The 19,307-nt window shown below is 54.0% G+C and overlaps 7 protein-coding genes across 7 annotated transcripts; 2 read left to right on the forward strand and 5 right to left on the reverse strand.

Annotated features, from left to right (window-relative positions):
• Positions 1 to 173: 173 nt before the first annotated feature.
• PG985_007195 (glutaredoxin domain protein) lies at positions 174 to 562 on the forward strand (the record flags this gene model as incomplete). The annotated part of the gene is made up of 2 exons (XM_066826964.1): positions 174 to 374; positions 437 to 562. The coding sequence occupies 2 exons, from the start codon at positions 174 to 176 to the stop codon at positions 560 to 562; spliced, it is 327 nt and encodes a 108-aa protein (XP_066684639.1).
• Positions 563 to 800: 238 nt separating this feature from the next.
• Positions 801 to 1,813, reverse strand: PG985_007196 (uncharacterized protein; the record flags this gene model as incomplete). Its single annotated transcript, XM_066826965.1, has 3 exons — positions 801 to 1,334; positions 1,390 to 1,496; positions 1,654 to 1,813. 3 exons carry the CDS (start codon positions 1,811 to 1,813, stop codon positions 801 to 803), a joined length of 801 nt encoding a protein of 266 aa, XP_066684640.1.
• A 1,435-nt stretch (positions 1,814 to 3,248) lies between these two features.
• Positions 3,249 to 4,855, reverse strand: PG985_007197 (uncharacterized protein; the record flags this gene model as incomplete). The annotated part of the gene is made up of 2 exons (XM_066826966.1): positions 3,249 to 4,319; positions 4,394 to 4,855. The coding sequence occupies 2 exons, from the start codon at positions 4,853 to 4,855 to the stop codon at positions 3,249 to 3,251; spliced, it is 1,533 nt and encodes a 510-aa protein (XP_066684641.1).
• A 3,857-nt stretch (positions 4,856 to 8,712) lies between these two features.
• On the reverse strand, positions 8,713 to 9,075 carry PG985_007198 (uncharacterized protein; the record flags this gene model as incomplete). The annotated part of the gene is made up of 1 exon (XM_066826967.1): positions 8,713 to 9,075. One exon carries the CDS (start codon positions 9,073 to 9,075, stop codon positions 8,713 to 8,715), a length of 363 nt encoding a protein of 120 aa, XP_066684642.1.
• A 730-nt stretch (positions 9,076 to 9,805) lies between these two features.
• On the reverse strand, positions 9,806 to 11,478 carry PG985_007199 (uncharacterized protein; the record flags this gene model as incomplete). Its single annotated transcript, XM_066826968.1, has 2 exons — positions 9,806 to 11,253; positions 11,430 to 11,478. 2 exons carry the CDS (start codon positions 11,476 to 11,478, stop codon positions 9,806 to 9,808), a joined length of 1,497 nt encoding a protein of 498 aa, XP_066684643.1.
• A 1,324-nt stretch (positions 11,479 to 12,802) lies between these two features.
• PG985_007200 (MOSC N-terminal beta barrel domain-containing protein) lies at positions 12,803 to 15,336 on the reverse strand (the record flags this gene model as incomplete). The annotated part of the gene is made up of 2 exons (XM_066826969.1): positions 12,803 to 15,204; positions 15,261 to 15,336. The coding sequence occupies 2 exons, from the start codon at positions 15,334 to 15,336 to the stop codon at positions 12,803 to 12,805; spliced, it is 2,478 nt and encodes an 825-aa protein (XP_066684644.1).
• A 682-nt stretch (positions 15,337 to 16,018) lies between these two features.
• PG985_007201 (cell division control protein 6) lies at positions 16,019 to 17,780 on the forward strand (the record flags this gene model as incomplete). The annotated part of the gene is made up of 2 exons (XM_066826970.1): positions 16,019 to 16,371; positions 16,475 to 17,780. 2 exons carry the CDS (start codon positions 16,019 to 16,021, stop codon positions 17,778 to 17,780), a joined length of 1,659 nt encoding a protein of 552 aa, XP_066684645.1.
• Positions 17,781 to 19,307: the final 1,527 nt, after the last annotated feature.

Consider the following 19,307-nt stretch of genomic DNA (forward strand, 5'->3'; position numbering starts at 1 on the left):
GTTTCCGGGGGAAGCTCCACCTCCATCTCAAATCAGGAGATCCCATCTGCAAGGCACAACCAACCTTTGCACCCATATTTGCATTACTTGTACATTATATTCCAGTACGCACTGGCCTCTACTTGCACTCTTTCAGCCTCAACTTCCTAGGTACCGTACCTGCAACCGACAGCATGCGGGCCACTACCAGACTATTTCAAAATGCGTGTCGGATCACGTTGTTTACGCGTGAGAATTGCGGCCTCTGTGTCCAAGCCAAGTCCGTCCTGTCCAACGTGTGGGATGCCCGCCCATTTGATTTTCAAGAAGTCGACATCATCAAAGATGAGACTATTCCTCGCTGGAGAGATCTGTATGAATTTGATGTCCCGGTGGTACGTCGCCGATGCCCATGATTGAACTCGCACGCTACAGAATCCTAAACCACGGTATGCAGATACACGTGAGCAAGGCTACCGCGCCTAAGGAAGACCCCAAGTCAGCCTCTAAGGCGTTGAAACTTATGCATAGGCTCAAGGAGGCAGATGTTCAAGCTAAGATGGACGCAGCCGAAGCGGCTTGAGCCCGGCATCATATTCTACATACAGAGTTTCCCCCAAGCCTGGTTTCGTTGCCTCTTGCATCATACTTGAAGCTTTCTGCCCATTACTCGGTGCTAGTAATGTCACAACCAACACACGACTGTGATTACACAAAGTTCAACTGGCAATGAAAGAGGAAGAATAAACTGGCATAAACATCTCCAAGTTCTGACATGCGGCAGCACAGCGTTCTAACTACCTACCAATCCGCCAATAGTCCTAGTATCTCCCCCCTGGTGACGGTCCATCGAGACCACGGGCCGAGTTCAGTGACACAGACATCGTTTGCTGCAAGGCAGTTGCATCCAGAGCGACACTGATCATATCAAACCCTTGGTCGGCGTATTTCTTTGCCTGCGCTCCGCTCGTGGCGAAGAAAGCGGCCTTCTTGCCTGCTGCGTGTGCTACTGTAAGGATACGCTCAATGGCCTCTTCCAAGCCATCTTGCATCACCCCATCGAGGATGGGCATTCCAAGGTTATTGCCCAAGTCGAACGGCCCAACGAAGAGCAAGTCGACGCCTGGGACAGCTGCAATCTCTTCGACAGCTTCCAGCGCTTCCTTGGTCTCTATCTGTACCATGGTGAGCAACGAATCGTTCGCGCTCTGGAGGTACTCCGTCATCGTTGGAATCGGTGTGAAACGCTCCATTGCGAAAGGAGAACCAAGACCACGCTGGCCCACGGGCGGGAATTTGGCCGCTGTCACGATCTTCCTCGCCTCTTCAGCTGACCGCAGCAATGGTATCAAGATCTACGCCCATCGTTAGCCGTCGTTTCGCACTTGTTAGGGGCTATTATTGACTAACCCCATGAGCTCCTGCGTCAAGTGCGCCTGGAACACGCTCAGAATTAGACCCAGAGAAACCAACTTTCTGCTCCTGGTTGGACATGACATACGCTTGATCATCCAGCCCTGCATGTCCGGCAGTCTCACCAAGGGACTGACTCCACAGGCCGCGATAGCTGGAACGGCTTCATGCATTGCAGCATCTGAGCGTTTCCTTGTCAGTGACATCGCATACGGCTTCAACGAGACTGCGGTCGTAGAGGGCGGGCTATGCTTGGCTTACCGTCGATGTTTCCATGCTCGCAATCGACCATGACCCAGTCGATGCCATCAGCTCGTGCCAAGGTCCTCGAGATATTGGCACCAGGAAAGGTTTGCCAGAGGCCCAACGACGCGCCGCCGCTCTTGGCTAGGGCCTCTCTCGCCTTACAACCTTGGAGCATGTTGCCAAGAGATCGTGTTTGAAACTGCCTGGATAGAACTCGTGTGGGCAAACCTAAGCTCTGTGACAGCAAGCGCTGCGTAACAAGTATACGAGGATGCATAGGACAAGGTCTGGCACTCCAGGTCTGCTATGAGTTTATTCCCCTCATGTCTACCCAGCCATTGACATGTCTCCTCACCGAGGCTCGGGGCAATGATCCCCGCAGCCCCCGGAGGTACCAACATAGGAAGGCAACCCCCACGTTGGAGGACCCTTGGCAAGTTTTTCCCCCGCAACGTGGGGGATCGGTGCCGGGTACGCGATTGTTGTCATCCCCAATGGCCCGGACGAAACGCACGAGTCATCTATTTGTAGTTACCTCCTTATCAAACCAGTCTTGTTTCACTGCTTGAACATTGGAGAGAACGCACCGCAGTTCCCCCGACAGGCTAGAGTACCCTGTCTAATGTTTATGGCGCAAGAGCGACTGCGATCTCGGAGTATAGGTTCATGCACACATGTTAGGTTACCTGCTCCTGGCCAGGCCAGGGGTGGGATAACCAGATCCGTTTCACGAAAACTCCGTTTTTCAGAAACCAGAGCTTTCTTGGCGTCCTGTGCTGCCGTCTGACGTCAACCATGAAAATAGCCTCGGCTATGGCTTGTTTGGCGGCGGCGCCGGAGACGTGTCCGATGAGGGGTCACTCCCTCTTTTCTTGCGGAGTTGGATTGTAGGGACCCCGATACTCGGGGATGCTTCTCGACGGGCACATGGATCAGGCCGCTTCAATACTGTTACCTGCCAGGTACTACCATTCTGCGTAGGATTCGCCTTGTGTGGGATATACAGAGCCTCTCATGTATGTCCCACTCATGTGGCTCTGCCGTTTCGGGTCCCATTGGGTTGAGAGGCCGCCGGGCCGTTCAGCCTTGGTGGTTCATGCAAGATCGTTGTTTCCATCATGCCAACTGATGTCTGCGACGGGCACTGGTGGACTTCGACGATCAGGGAGAACCGGTGCCCCGTGGCACTTGTGCAGATCGTCTACGGTTCCTTGGTTGGGCTGACTTGAGGATCATTGATCGTGAGCATACCATAACGACACAAATTGGATGGCAGCTCATGTTTTCGATGCTGGGACGACATCAGGTATGGTCAGTTATCAAGGTGATCAGCAGGTACAGAAGACGAACGTGGCTTGGTGCTAAATCGATTGTGGCATCTTGCGAATATTGCTCTAAAGTCTTCCGCTCCCTAATATACAATATCCTACACTACCCGGCCGGGTAGAAACAAAAGGGGTATAGAAGCCAAATAGAAACCCGAATGGAAGAAAACAAAGTTAAACACCTCCCTGATATAATACAGAAACGGGTACACCTGTTTTGCCCACTGATTGGAAAACACCCTACATGTACAAATATTCTCTTCTTCTGAGCCACACGCAGCACTCTCACTCCTTCGATGGCAGACACCAGGCGTGCAGGTGGCGCCCGGTGAAGTAGGGCACCAGGCAGTCGCGCCACGCCAGATCGTTGGCCGTGGTGCGGTCGAGCCGGAGGTCGAACGTCCGGAGTATGGTCGACAGCAGGATGTACATCTCGCACCAGGCGAGGTTCGAGCCGGGGCAGCTGCGCGGCCCGCGGCTGAAGGCGACGAACCACTGGTCGAGACTCCCCTCCATCTTCTTCTCGCTATCAGCCTGCAGCCACCGGTCCGGATCGAAGTGCTCCGGGTTTGCGAACAGCGCCCCGTTGTGGTGCACGTGGTAGATGGACATGCCGACGGTGGCGCCCGCCGGGACGGCCCGGCCGTCGATGACGGCGCCTTCGGCGGGGGTCACGCGGAACAGCGGCGAGGCGATGCCCGGGGCCATGCGCAGGGACTCCTTGATGGTGGCGGTAAGCAGGGGCAGGGTCTCGAGGACCTCCAGGCGCGGCGCTGCGGAGGCTTCCGGCCACACGGTCCGGATTTCAGCGAGAAGGCGCTCGTGCAGGACCGGGTTGCTCAGAATGTGGAACAGGCCGAACATGGTGGGGTCGGCGACGGTGTGGGTCGCCTCAAACATGAGCGTGTTGGCCTCGTCGAAGAGGACGGCCTCGGCGGCCGCCGCGTTTGTGTTTTGGGCCTCGGGGTCGAGAAGGCGGTGGTAGACGGTCGGGTGCGGCTTGGCCTTCAGGATCTCGGGGTGCGTGATGACGTTGGCGACCTGCTGCCGCAGCATGCGCTGCGTCCGGGGCAGGCCGACGAGGTCCGGGTAGAGGGTGCCGATGATACAGGGCGGTAGGTGAAGCACCACCTTGCGCAGCAGCGGGAAGTGCTTCATGACGGCGAAGCCCGGCAGCGCGGCGTCCATGGCCACCAGCAGCGGGGCCCGGAACTCGGGCGCGTTGAGGGCGTCGAGCGAGGTGCCGAAGCAGAAGTCGGTGGCGGCGTCGAGCGCCATGCACCGGAACGCCATAAGCAGGTCCGAGGATTTGCCCTCTTTGTTACGCTGCTTCAAGACCTGGACAAGGTGGTCCACCTAGGAAAGACTGTCAGCAAGAACGCTCTTATCATGTGGGAATGGTATGACTAAAAGAAAGAAGAAACACGCACCTTTCGTCGTACCAAGCCCTGGAGATTCAGGACGGCCCGTCGGGAAAAGAGGGACTTGAGGACGGCCTTCCTCTGCTTGGCCTCCTCGTAGGGGATCAGGCTGACCATGGAATGGTCCGCGCCCACGGACTCGTACTGGACCCGGTCCTTGTCCCACCGCGCCGACGGGTTGTAGATGTCGTGGTAGGCCGCGGCGGAGGAGAAGTGCAGCTCGTTTGGCCGTATCCGCACCACGTCGCCATATTGCTGGTGCAGCTTCTGGAGCAGATGCGCCGGCGACTCCTGCCGGAACACCTCCATGTACAGCTTCCACCCGTTGCTGGCCCGGGCCGCCAACGGGCCGGGAAACCTCCTCAGTGGGTGGAAGTGGACATTGTACAGGGCCGTGAGCAGCCCGTAGACGACCCAGCCGACGAGACACAGCTCGAGCAGGGCGGTGATATCGACCAACCCCGATAACATATTTGCGGTGGTAGACCCGGACTAGCTCTCGGGTCAGGGATACGAGGTATGAAAGGGATACTCTAGTTGAGATGACAATAATAAGAGGAAGAAACGTGAACGCTAGTAGAGCTGAAGGAATGCTTATACGCGACCAAGGCAGTCAGGCCACGAGGGAGCCCTCGAACCGTATATATAGATCCCATACTCATCGGTACCGTGGTCGAGTATGGAAGCACAACAACAGGCAGATGCTCTCCCTGCGCCCCCGTAAGACTTATACGTCGTTGGTCACCTGGGAGGATAGGGATCGAGCCACCACAGCCCTACGCGCGCAGCTGCGCTCCTCCCCTCCCACTCTCCCCCGGCGGGCTATACCCAATCCGCGTAGCCCATTTGCGGGGAGAAGGGGGGCATCGGGGTTGGGGCTTGGCCATCTTCCAAGATCAGTTAGACAAGCAATTGAATCCTTCTGATGCAGGTGTCATCACGCAAGTATACGGATGCCCGCCCCTCGTTTGCAGGCTTCCATGTACGATGTTGGTGCACGGTATGTGATAATTGTTCGTGGGAAATAACCGTATGTAGTAAAATCTTGGCCTAGCTGGAGAAGTCAGCTAGCTAGCCGTTCCAGTCATGCATCCATATTTACTTCCTTACTTATTGGTAGCTTGTCCAGTGTAACGGCAAAGACGCCACAATAGCCCTCCAATATCACCACTACTCCCCTGGACCTGCGCAAACATCCAGCTCCCATTTTCAGGTCCAAAGTATATACGGGCGAAGAAAAACGAGAGATGTTCACAGTGCGATCTACGGTTTGCTGCGTCCTCTTGGCTCGGGGCTTGTCGGTATAGGCAAGTACGCAAATAGCCCTGACAGACCCCCCTTCCGTAAGCACTAGAAGGCAATTCAGAAACAGCACCTTTAATATGGCAACCTAAAATCTTCCTCATCTTCATCATCATGGCTCTATAATCTCATGCTATGACCTTAGTTTAGCAGTTTTTGGATTTGGCTTGATTTGCTCAGCAATTCCAGAAACGACTCCAACCTACGAGAATGAGAGGGCACCGCCTGATTCTGTATTTGGGATCTCCCCCCGGGACCTGGAACCTTACTGGCCCATTGTCGCGATGTGTCAGACGCGCGAATGACTGGATTGGACCTGGACCTGGACCTGACTGTATCGATCGACCAACCAGACCACATGGCTCGTCAGCTCTCCATCACTCACACACGCTCTCTCCATGGGCGACAAAAACGTGGGTTATTTTGGCACACCTCTTTCTCTAATTAACTGCAGTTGGTCACTTCCCATGACGCATGCAATCAGAAATAATCGGTGGCTGCAGATACGCATCGGTCGTCGTCGTCGGAGCCCCCGAAGCGATTCATTGGACCATCAAAAAAGAAAAGTACCAGCACCCATCCACCCGTCTATCACCAACTTGTTTGCATTCACAGCTGTTTTGACGGGAGGTAGGAGAGAGGGCCAAGGGGCCAAGCTTGGCACGTACCTATCGTACTCGGAGGAGCAAAAAGCCGGAGGGCGTCGCGACTTCAGCCCGCCTTATAGGGTACCAGCTGGACGGCTCGCGAATCAAAGTCCGCCCTATGGCTGACAAGGTGGAGTGGGTTTCTGTGGCGGTTGTCTGTGTGCGTGCAAAGCAAACACGTTTTTTCCTTTCTCTTTCTCCGTGACCAGGGGGTCTCTGTGTCACCCCATCTACGTATTTAAATGAATTTACATCGATTCTCCCGCGCCTGCGCATTAAGTAAGGCTGGCTGGCTGATCCGCTGGCTCGCTCCAGGTAGGTCCTTCAGCAATAATAAATAGGTGCCGTCGTGCAACGCACCCCCGGTTCCAGAAAAAAGCCCCGGCGTAGGGGGAGGTGCAGCAGCCACCCACACACCCTTGTAACCGGAGAGGGTGGCTTGCCTTCTCCCCCCTGCCAATGAAGATCGTGGAAAGCATGGCTTTTCCGCAGCCTTGGGGGCCGATCCCACGTTTTTTCCTCCCCTCGATCAGCTAAACCCACTCACTACTGCTCGTTGCAACCACCAATAAATACGCCCTGGCCTGGTCTGATGGGCGGATTGAAGCTGAGCGGGAGAGAAAAGAAAAGAGGCTAACGTCCTGTACGGCTAAACTTGGAACAACCAGGGGCACATGAGCTCGTAATTCGGGTCCGCGCGAGATGGAAATAGGAGAGAGAACACAAACACAAGGAGGGCGGCCCCAATGAGCCTCAGCTGATTCTCGACGAGGCACTGCAAACTGGATTGATGGCACCAGCCAGGCTGTGTGTGATAGGAAAAGGGAGCGTTAAAGAAATCCCCCCAATAAGTTGCGATATCTCCTCCCGGCGCGCATGTATGTGTGTCGAATACGAGTGCAAGCCCGAGCGGCTCGGCTACATGGCCAATACCAACTCTCTTCAACACATGTTGTTGGTGATGAGAGATAGCGTCGCCTGCAATGCCCAGAAGCGCAACAGGCAGCGAACGGGGTCTTCGGTCCCCCTTGACCGGCCCAACCCGTTGCCCGCCCGCCCAACGAAAACAAATACCTAGGTTACTGTACCCCAGGGGCCGATCCCGGGTAGGGCTGGGGTAGCACCAATGAGACCAAAAGCAACGGGGGGGCTCTGTGGTTGGTCGGTAATCGCGACCGAAGAGATATGACGTTACAAATACAAATAAAATACCTAACCTACCACCCCGTGATCATGGATTACTCCTGCACGATCAGCTGATCGCGATCTTACACAGCCCCCCGAAAACGTGAACAGAAAGATCCCTGGCACTTGCTGATGAACCGAATTGCAGGCGCGACATGACATACAAGTACCTGCCTTGCCTGCCTGGTCCGTCGTGCTGCATGTAGAACCCGGCGAAAACGCCGAAGCAGGCGCCGGAACACACTTTATCCAACACCCATATCCCAACACGAAGTCGTTCGATATCCTTCCGTCGTTCTAAGACAACTACCATCGGAAATCTCTCCAGGCACTTCGCGACGGACAGTGTGTAGTGATTCGGCGTATAAGGCGCACTCGCCCTGAACAAGATTTCTGCACCTGCACATGCACATGCACCAAGCCCCGTACCAATTTGCAGGTTCGTGCCCCTGAAAAAAACCACATCAGCTGCAAGGGGATGGATGACCGCTGCGAGGCTTTGCAGCATCTATCTATGCAATATCGATCGGATCAAGCTGCAGCCGTTGTCTAATACGATATCTGCTTGATGGCGTCAGCGCTGCTTTTGATATATTAATTTCCGCAAAAGAACGACAGGCCACTTTATCGGAACAGTTACATGCTTTACACCCAGAGGAACAAACTCTGGTAGTAAATGACCCCTGATTCGTACAGTAGGCCCTTGATCCGGCGGGGGCAGAGCTTTCATAGTTGACGGAATACAGAACCGACGCATGATGCTACGCACCAAGACATGTTGAACAAGCAGCAGTCTATGGAAAACAGACGACAGGCAGCCAACGTCATGAGAGACCAGACCGCAACCATGTTGAAGCAAGATCGTGCATGCATTTATTAGAAGACGAAACGCCTAATTTCTTTAATTACAGAATCCGATCCTTTCTCGTACCGAATTCAAGCTTTCCTTGTTTTGATTTCTTGGTATGGCTTGGCCAGCCGGCATAAAGGTGCTGGCGGGCGGGCGGGCTGCAGCAGTTCTCGCTGTTGTTCTGGGTATCGAGGAGCAAGGTGCTCGAGTTTGCCCGGTTTCCTTCACCGAGCGCATGTGATACGTCCTCTTTCCCACGCACCGGCGTTATCCAGCCGAAGGTGCACGGCGGACAAATTGGTGCTTAGGAACTCTCTTGAGTGTGTCGTTGCTCAACTCTGGGCTCAACGTAGTACCGGGGTCGTAAATGTTTTGGGCTGCCGGCGTCCCTTGTTCCCTGTTTCGCTAAGCCGTTTGTCGAGAAATTGGGTCCGAAGCCTCCGAATCTCCTCCGGGTCGGCCTCAGGGGTACCGGCGGGCCTGCTACCTGTGCCGGCGCCGCTCGCATCCGTACTAGGAGCCGCGGCAGATGATTTGGGCTCCCAGACAGTGAAAGGGTATGGCGTATCTTGCGTGTCCTTTGCGACCGAATCCTGCGTACCGTCGACTGCCCGGCTTTTCGAGGCCAGGGAGGTCGGGGCGCCCGGTTCTGGCGCCCTCGTGCTCGGAAGCAGGGTCTGAAAGAAGGCAGAGATTATACCGGCCATTTTTGGTGGTGTTGTATCAACCTGGCAATCTGGTGAGGTCCCAATTGGATGGTATATGTCGAATGTTGTAACTATTCGTTGGCGGCCAGGCAAATGGACTCGAGCTGCGGGTGAGAGGAAAAAAAAGCCGGAACAACGCTAAATCTACTTGGACTGGAAGATATTTAGAGCAGTAGCGTAAAATGAATGAATAGTCCAGTCGAACTGACCGAGCGACTGTTGTTGACTGATATGTGAATGTCGGGTTGGGCGGCGCAGTGGACCAGAAGCGAAATTGCAGCGCGGCCCCCACCACAGCATCCGTCGCGTTCTAGGCAGACATGTCTGCCTGGCAATGGTACGAGCCGGCCAAGTCAGTCTAATGAGATGGACTATGCAGTGGAACAAACACCACTAAGCGAGCCGCGGTTCCGAGAACACTGCCGCAGTTATACTGCAATCATTTTTTTCAATCGAGTGATCTTGCTGGCCATACTTTGATAGTAGGGGACCAGCGTATCATTCCTCCGGGGCGGATGATTATCTGAGTAATGTTCCCAAATATAGCCGGATTGATCGTCTGGGCAACACTTCGCAAGTTAGATAGAAGTATGAATAGAGCTCCATAGGGGCTTTGTTGCTTAGGCTGATAGATGCAGAGCAACAGTTTTGCTGACTCCAGAAGCGCGCGGAAACCCTGCCTAACTCATCCAATGTGGACATGATCGCAGAGTATATATAATCCCAGACTTCAATCCACTTGAGGTATAGGTAGATCCACCAGCATCGCCGGATCTGGTGAGGCCACGGCCCTCTCCACGAAGGCCAGTAGCACTTGTGCAGTATCGTCATCGGACGAGGTCGCCTCTCCGTTGGGAGACGGGTCGATCGAGTTGAACATCCGCGTAAGCACCTCAATGTGCGACAGAACTTGCTCGCTTCCCCGATTGGGATCGCTTGTGCCTTCTTCATCCAGGTCGGCCCCCCAGATTTCAGGAGGAATAGTGTCACCCTCATGCAAGGCAACCATAACCGGCCATTGCAGCCGTGGCCACCACTCCTCGTCGTCAGGATCAAAGAAGGAAACAATGCCCATGACTTCGCGACGCGCAACACCTTTCAACCACCACACCCCGGTGTCCAGAACTTTTAGCAGCCCAAAGAAAGTGGCCAGGATGACCAGCGCGCGAGGTCGCTTCGCCTGCAGGAGTTCGACATAGCGCTTAGAAACAGTGGCAAGAAACACCATGGGCGCTCCGGTGCGCGGCACTTTGTGGGCCCAGTTGAGGACTGCAACCGCGTGTTGGTAGGCTTGCCGGGTTAGCGTGCGCGAAGCCGCGTCGGGCTCAGAAGTTTCGAGCTCTTGGTCGAGCCCGTCGAGGAGGTGGCCAAAGAAGGTGGACTTGGTTGCGCTGAGATTGAGGTTCAGGGAGGGCTGAGATTGGATGATTGGTATTACGATACCGCTGGTCCGCAGCCACTGCCAGCTCGTAGCCACAATCGTCTTGACACCTTGAAAGGCATGGAACCACGATATAGGCAAGACGTAGCCGTCGCTTCGTTCGCGGACGTCGCCGCCATCGTCCCGGGTGAATATGCGCGAAGCTGTGGACTGAAAAGCAATCAGGGCTGCGGTCAAGAACAACGCTTCGGCATTCGACTGGTTGATGCCTTTGCTCAGCGCAGCACTGTACTCGGAGAGACTGGCGGCCATATATGAGTGACTCGCACGGATGAGCTCCCGGTCGTTGGGCGACTTGAGGCGGAGGTGCAGGGCGGATACGGCAAGGAGACCATCCGCGAGAAAGCTGGCACCCGAGAAGGCCAAGTGCGGGACCGTATCCCTCCAAACCGCCTCGATGTCGGGATTCTGGAGCGACAGTGTTTTTGATGTGATGGTGGTATAGTTATGCAGGAGCCTCAACTCCATCATGCGGTTGTTCTGCGAGGCTTGACTGAGTGGCGGGGGATCTGGGTTTCGGTATAGGGCCATCGGCCTCGGGTGCAACATCGGGCTCGTATGGCGTGAGGAGGTAGGTATGGATATTGGGATGTCGGGAAAGCTAGGTGAAGCAGCGGCCGTGAAGATGGGCGAAGCCGTTCCTAGGGAAGAAAGGACGGGAGAAAGCCCTGTGGACGGATCAGGGGAAGCAGCCGAGGTCGCAGGTGTGTCGGGCACCACCAGAGACTCTGCAATGTCTGGGTTTTCAAAGTCGCAAAGGACGCCATGCTTGAGGCAGTTACCGCAGCGCGGGTGTATTTCATCGCACTATCGGAGGCACGGTTAGCAAGATAACAGAAAAGAGAGCATGATGGTGGTTCCAGGGTGGCGCTGGAAGGCCCAGGTTAACGTGCTTTTATCTTGCGACTCTTACAACGGCGGCATCCTCTCCTCGACTTCTTGTGGGATCTTCGTGGCGGCATTATATGACGTTGTTTTTGTCTTCCTTTGCCGGATTGTTGCTTGTCTCTCCTACCGGTTCCGTATCGAAAGATGGTTTGCGATCCATTCAAAGGCGGGCCATCTGAGGCGTAGGGAATAACAACAGGGATTGGGGCGAAGCGGGTATGCCCATGTCAACGCAGTACCTAGTGGCCAACGTCCCTTCAACGTTCGGTCGTTCGTCCAGCTCAGCCAGACCCTAGTATGCAACAGTATTCGGCTTGCTGCACGGAAAGTACATATCGCAGTGTAGCATGGCGCGAATACTTCAGAAATGGTTCGAGGGGTAAGGTGGTAAGGACGTCGGGGGAGGAAGAAGTGCAAGTGGTGCAGTAATAGTCTTTCCTTCACCGTTCACGCGATTCTGGAATGAACCCAATCACGGGCAGGCTAATTCGCAAAAGTACCCTGATTGACGTGCGATCCCCATCAATCAATCAATCAATCCATCAACCATTGCTGGATTGCACTAAATCAATGACCGCCGAACGGGCGCTGCCTGTGGCTGAGCGGCCGTCAAGACATTCCAGTAACTCTGAACCCAGATGGACGTTCGCCCCGTTCCACGTCCCATGTTAGGGACTTCGGACGCTAGAAACGACCCCGACGCGTGGATGCTCGGAGGCTAGACCGCATTGGCTGTATCAGAGTGGGGTAGGTTCGTCTTCGGGTTCGATGTTCGATCTGCTGCAGAATGATGTGCCTGTCGAATAGTATTCGATGCGTGCCTGAAGCTATCCCTAAAAGTAGAGTGCTTATTTGATTGGGAGCACGTTGGGGATCTCAGATCTCCCTGCCTATCACTCAGCCATCGGCGGGCTGTTGGTTGTTTCCCAGCAGTAGCAGCTACCTGGACTAACTATGTAAGGCAGCGGTGCAATAGCCGGCCTGCACAGGCCGTCGACCCCGCCGTTTGTGTGGTTCTACAGGGCATTCGTTCAATTGATTTGCGACATACTGAGTTATTACAACTTATGTACTTCGTGCGGGCTCCTCTTTACTTGTGATATTCGTCTGGTATCAGACTTTCAGTGCACAACACCCTCGGCGGTTCACCCTGTCACGGCGCGGTAAAGTCAAACACACAGTCAAGGATCCGAGCATAATGTCTCGGAAGGAACCCCCTAGCATTTTCTTCCCATAATTCGTCTCATTCTCTCGGAAACTCGTATTGCACTCCAGGGATGCAATAGGGGATAGCTCCGTGATACTGTATGGGTCTTATTGCTAGTTCAATATATGGAAAGATGACTATCTATCCAAGAGATTAGGCATGTATCCTACTACGCCCCGACGCGCATGCATTCAGCAATCAGCCGATACTCTATCGCCAACCCTTATCATTGGGGCCGAGGCCTTAAGAGCCCCAGCTTCTTCTAAATTGCCAGGAGCTGCGTAGCACATGTGTGTGCCGAAGAAGACTTTGCCGTTGAATCTTCTGGTTTTGCTAAGCGTCGCGAACGGTTCTTCGCTCTTGGCTGCGGTATCTTGGTGGATGCAAACCATGTGGCATCTGCGGCAGGACCCCAACATTTGGAACCGATAATTACCTATTGTTAAAGCAGACCAGTGATCTTCTGTGTACGCAAGCAAGTCATCTTCCTGGCCAGGAGAATCTAGAACTATGTTGGCTCGAAAGACATCTGCAGAGACCGACTTGCCACCCCTTTTCCTTATCTCCATGTTTAGTACTCTGAGGCTGGCTGTATTGATGGCAAGGAGCGGGCTCTCGTTGGAGAGTAGCATCCGTCGCTGGTCAACTTCTGAATCTGAATCGGGCGGTGTATTGATCTCCGTTGGGAAGGCCCCGGGCACTCTCCGTTTCGTTTTGTGGTATCCTGCTTGGTGTTGCTGAAGCTGTGCTTTGACATGGCGCATGCTCTGGCCCTGGCCGCCAGAGGGGAATCGAGCCAGAAGACACGGCACCCCCAGGATTTCAGAGAAAAAGTTGTTGATCGTGGCGGATGTGTACGTATGAGCAACGATCTCCTCGCCACACACTCGCGATGTGCGCCATTTTGTGGTGTCGCAAGAGTCGAAATAGGCTGGGTCTGGCGACAAGGGTACTGTGATCTTTGAAGGGAGATGTTTTGGTATTTCGCCAATATAAGATACCTCTAGAACACCATTGTCGAAGTCGATGCATGGCCGTAAGAGAGCCATGTGTGGATATCGCTTCTGGCTCAAGGCTTGACTAGTGCCGAGGTGAAGTAGGCACCATTCTCGATCCCACGCCAGGCCTTCTGTCTTGACTTCCCATGGCCGCCCTTCTGGAATATGGAAGCCACCGCAACTCTTTATAGGAAATACTGTAATGCTGGCCACCACGAGATCTGGTACCGACGTTGACCTCGTCTCGTCCCTGAGCTGGTTGAAGGTTGACCCGTCCGAGGATCGATAGAACTCGTGAACAAAGGCCACAAATCTGTCCACGTCTGAGATGGTACTCATGGCTCCAAAGCTAACACGAATGGTACCGGTAGGTTTTCCTTCCAAGATATCATTGTCATCCCCGCACCGGAATCCGGACGAGAAATTCCTCTTCATCTCCCATGGCATGAGATCCAAGGCCGCTGCGACACCTCCAGGATTGCAGAGCCCACCCGTTCGTATATGGAACCCTTTAAGAACTGCCGTTTTCTCAAATTCAGTCAAGCTAATCCAGGCACCAACTTCATCTTGGAGATTGAAAGTCACGACGGGCCCAGCAACCACGGATCCATCAAGGTGCTTAACTGCCGGGGAGTAGAGTTTGCATACACGTCGCCCGTTGCTATGTCGCATGTGATCCAGCTTGTCTTGCAATCGCTGTGCAAGGTAAGATGTGTGCAGTGAAATGTCAGTCATAGTACCAAAAAGACGGCGATGGACGGCCAGGGCAATTCCCAACGCCACTATGCTGTGGATAGGCAACGTGCCATCCTCGAGAGCTTCATGTAAACTTTGACTTTTAGGGGCGTGCCACTGTTCCCCCACACAGACGACCATGTCAACTGTGCCGCCGCCAAAGTATTTTCGATGCTGGAAAACAGGCATTGCATCCTTGCGAATTACCAATGCCCCCAAGTCCGGAAATCCAAATATTTTATTGAAACTCATGACTGTAAAGTCGGGGGCACTCTCTGAGTCTCCTAGATTAAGGGGCGAGGTTGCCACGTAGGCGGCGGCGTCCAGCAATGTAAAAAGGCCAAGTGGAATGTCCTTCCGGCGTCGTAGTTTATGAGACCAATCGAGCGGGAGCCGTGTCCCATCCATGTTGGACTGTGCAGGGTAGCCAAACAGTAAAGGGGTTCCAGCAGATGTTATCTCATCTGGAAGAGGGGCGCCATCGACCCAGTTCTGCACCGTTTCCGTATCGATACAGATGCTGGCTCTGGATTCTTGCCGAACGCCTACCAAGCTGGTATGACAAGCTTGGTGGTACATGAAGGAGAAGCCAGCAGGCGCGGACCGCAGAGCATCTGCGACAAGTTTGATTCCTGCGGTGGCGTTTGCAACAAAGACGACGTCGAACTCTGTTGGGTCTGCATTGAGCAACTGCAGAACCTGGACCCGAACATCGTCAATACGAGCCATGGACAACTGCGATGAGCCACTGGCAGAGTGCGGGTTTCCGAAGAGGTTCGCGGTCATATCCGCGGCAAACTCGTCAACGAGCGACTTTGCATACAAGGTTGTCCCAGCATGGTCAAGATACGTATCACTATCTGCGGCGGTATGTTAGCTTGGTATTTGTAAGACAGCATGAGGACACAATACACACCTTTCAGCATTGGGTACTCCATTTCTCGAAGCGCTTCGATGCGGCCATCATAGGCCAAACCGTCATAGTCCGCCATCCTTGTCATCCTGGCGCAACAGACGAATTCCCTGCCAGCGACGTCGATCCTTGTTCAGCGAGCATCCTGCGAGGTATGTTCGCAACAACGACTATTTATTACGGCATTTCCAAGCTGGATATTTGAAAAAGACACGACGTTACCTGCCCAATTGAGGATGAAGGGCGGAGTGGCGACGTTGGGAGAGTCACTGGAATGATAAGAGAAGTGGATTCCAGCAACGCACTTAAGCAAATAAGCCGAGCGGCCGGCTGACCGCGGGTTGACGGAGATCGCCCTGTTCCATTTTGAGGCTCAGGGGTCAGGTGCTGGGAAAGTTCGGGCCCCAAAAAGTGGCGCGTCGAGGGAGGTGCACGTGCCGCACATCTGGGTCAAGAAAGCTAAGCTGCCAAGGGGCCTAGCGCGACGCGCTCCCTGAGAAAACCACTTTAAACCAGACGCGTTTGATCGCGGCCGACCCGAGACCTGGACACTGCACGCGCTGCACCGCGCATTCCCTTTTTTCACTTATTAAATCGCTAGCATCTGGAACTGCCAGCATAGTACTTGCTCCCCTTTCACATCAATGATACATCGGGCGTAACTTGCAACTCTGCACCTTCCCAAACTTCTGTCCGCCTTCTTCCTTCCTGCTCAATTGCACTTTTAGAGTCATTGTACGTTTCTTATACACAAGCAAACCATGGCACGCAGTGTACTTGGAAAGAGGACCCGGTCCTCGAGGGAGCCTGAAGTCGAGCTTTCCACAAAGCGAATTACGCGCCAGACTCGCAGCCTCCTGATCAATGACGAGAACTCCGACCCTACGACAGTCACCATTGCAGAAGACTCGCAGGAAACGGAACCAGCAGGAGTGGTGGAGGAAATCACCGAGGAGTCTCTCGCACGCACGCCTTCCTCCAAGGAGGCCACTTGCCCACCACCAACAGCGAGTACGAAGGCCCGAAAGGTCGACCGCAACCCCCTCACTCCAAGCACGCCTCGGTTCCGCGATGCACTTGCCAAGGCGCCTGTTACACCTCGCCACCGTGTAATGTCCGTGGGGGAAATTCTCCAAGCGCCTTACTTCCCAAACACCTGCCACGCCAACCTCGCAACAAACAATCTACCACCTGGCACGGCAATTATTCTCTCGCAGCTCCGACCCGGGCCAACTGGTCGGAAGGGACGATGAGCGTCAGCAACTAAGGGACTTTATCGCGCGATGCTCGACAGCCCAACCAAGTGGGTGCATCTATGTCAGCGGGCCTCCGGGCACCGGCAAGAGCGCAATGGTCAACGAGATCACCCAGGAAGTGGTAAAGTCTCGCGACGTGAAGAAGGCCTACATCAACTGCATGAGCATCAAATCCTCCAAAGACCTGTACGCGACTCTCCTGGATCTGCTTTGCGATAAGACCGATGCCGCAGAGGTCGACGCGGCTGCCACCCTCCAGAAACTCTTCATGCCTCGCAAGAAGACCTCCGATGTCTACCTGATCGTCTTGGATGAAATTGACCATATCCTGACGCTGGACTTGGAAAGCCTGTATCGAGTTTTCGAGTGGTCGATGGGGAAGAGCTCGCGGCTCATGCTGGTTGGGATTGCCAATGCCCTGGACCTCACAGATCGATTTCTCCCCCGACTCAAGTCTCGAAACCTTAAGCCTGAGCTTCTCCCATTTCTTCCGTACACCGCCCTACAAATCAAAACCATCATCACGGCGCGACTGAAATCCTTGGTACCGGAGGGGGCCCCACTGCCCTTTATCCACCCAGCGGCGATTGAGCTGTGTTCGCGCAAGGTGTCAAGCCAGACGGGGGATTTGCGCAAAGCCTTTGAGATCTGCCGCCGAGCCATCGATCTCGTCGAAATGGAAACCAAGCAGAAACACGACGCGGAGATTAGAGAGAAGACCCTCCTTGCCAGCCCATCGCGCAAAGTTTTGGGAGAAAACATCAACCTGTCATCACCATCCAGAGGCACATCACACAAGGGACATGCCGAGACTTTACTTGCCTCTTTAAAGGAACTTTCCGTGGAAACAGCCCCTCGAGTCACCATAGCTCATCTCAACAAGATAACCGCAGCTGCGTTCAGCAACGGAACTAGCCAGCGACTCAAGACCCTTAATCTCCAACAAAAGGCAGCGCTGTGCTCCCTGCTTGTTTTGGAAAAGCGCAACCGGGCATCCAAGGCGTCGTCTATTCTATCGACTCCATCCAAGCAACATGTCACCGCGCCTAGCATCAAAACTTTGTACGACGCTTACTGCCTTCTATGTACACAAGATTCTGTGCTTCATCCTCTCTCCAGCTCCGAGTTCCGGGAAGTGATGAGCAGCTTGGAAACTCTGTCGCTAGTGAGCGCTGTGGATGGCAAAACGGGATCGTTCATCGGGTCACAAACCCCAAGTAAAAGGGGGGAAGAAGGCAGGATTCGGTGCCAGTGCCGGGCTTGCTGACGAGAAGAGGGTCGCTAGCTGTGTTGGTGAGAAGGAACTGGAGCAGGCAGTGGAGGGTGTTGGTGCTGGCATTTTGCAACGCATTTTGAGCGGGGAGGCGTTAAACTAGATTCGACGGTTTGGGCTATTTGTTTGATAAACTGGGTGTCTTTCAGCGCGGCGTTTGGGCTAATTCCTGCCATCGAAGCATTGTGGGAGTTTACATATAGGTATAGGAGTTTGGCGTTTTGATACCGAAGAGGGGAGGATGCCTGCATGCTGCAGTAGTGTAATAATGAACAATCAACGACCATCTGGATTACCCTCGAAGTTTTCGGCGTTTTATGGCCCCTGGTTCTTCTGATTTCGGCTTCTTGCGTTAAAAACAACAAGCAAGCTTTGCCAAGCTTGACATCATCAAGGGGGCTGCCGCCATCATGCCGGTATTGTGTTACTCTAGATCTCAAGGGTTTCCCATGAACGCCGGAAGGCAGGACGGTGGCAAGCAATCCGGATATATGCTCACCGGCCTTTTGAGACGATCAATCTCTTACCCAAGGAGGACGTTCATCATATTTGTATCAATCGAAACCAAACCTCTTCAGCGCCAGGCAGCTGATGATCCCGCACCAGCCTTCATTCCTGGCGTATGTACCTATGGTACGGCCTTTCCTCCGGCAAATCTGATTCGCCGCTTCCGTTGTACGCATAAACGTAGAAGATGGTGAAATGCTCTGAGTGTCAACGCCCACGAGCGTGATGACAACACAAGAGCTGTACAACACTTAATGAGGCCAAGTTGTATTATATACTGTCATTGGATTCTCTTGGCTTTCTGCCCTGTAAGATTTGTTACAGTGCCTATTGCCCGACTAGTAACCTAAGCTGTTTCATACTAAAAAACGCAGGTGTATGTACTCGAGATATAGTGATGTGGATTATAGATTCTAATCCCTAGCGCTCGGGGGTTTGTTTCGGGAATAAGACCAGTGACGGCTGGGCAGTTCACCATGTAGTCATGGTGGTACGGGCAGCAGTCTGACCACCTATTACTTAATCGTGAGCTGCGAATAGCAGCTTGAATGACTGAAAACCGGCTTCGTTATCCACATCCCAACCCGTCGCGTTTCATCTCTTGATTCTACCAACATCCACAACCGGTACCTTATATAAATAGGCAGGACCTTGTCTACAGATCCTTGGTAAGTCATGTACCTGCAGAGATAGGCGTGGATGTTGGTCAGTAAACGTGGTGAACACGTTTTTAGTCAAACCTGTCACATCACCGCATCACAGAGGCATATCGTCGGCAGACGGTTTCCATCACGTAATCTGGAACAAGTCGCTAAAAAGCTTGCATAGCTGGAGAAGCTCAGGACGGCCGGGCAGATGCTTTTCTTGTGGCACCGCATCAATGCATGGGTCCAGGTGCCAGGACTGGGACGACATCCATCGCCGTTAGACGGCCCACGGTCCTAGTTCGACCCGACGGGGGGAACCATCGCACTACCTACTCAATTTAGGTCCACGCTACCGCACACATCGTCC

Source organism: Apiospora marii (assembly GCF_038362585.1).
Source record: "Apiospora marii strain CBS 49790 chromosome Unknown utg000004l_segment0_segment1, whole genome shotgun sequence".
Taxonomy (NCBI): Eukaryota; Fungi; Ascomycota; class Sordariomycetes; order Amphisphaeriales; family Apiosporaceae; genus Apiospora; species Apiospora marii.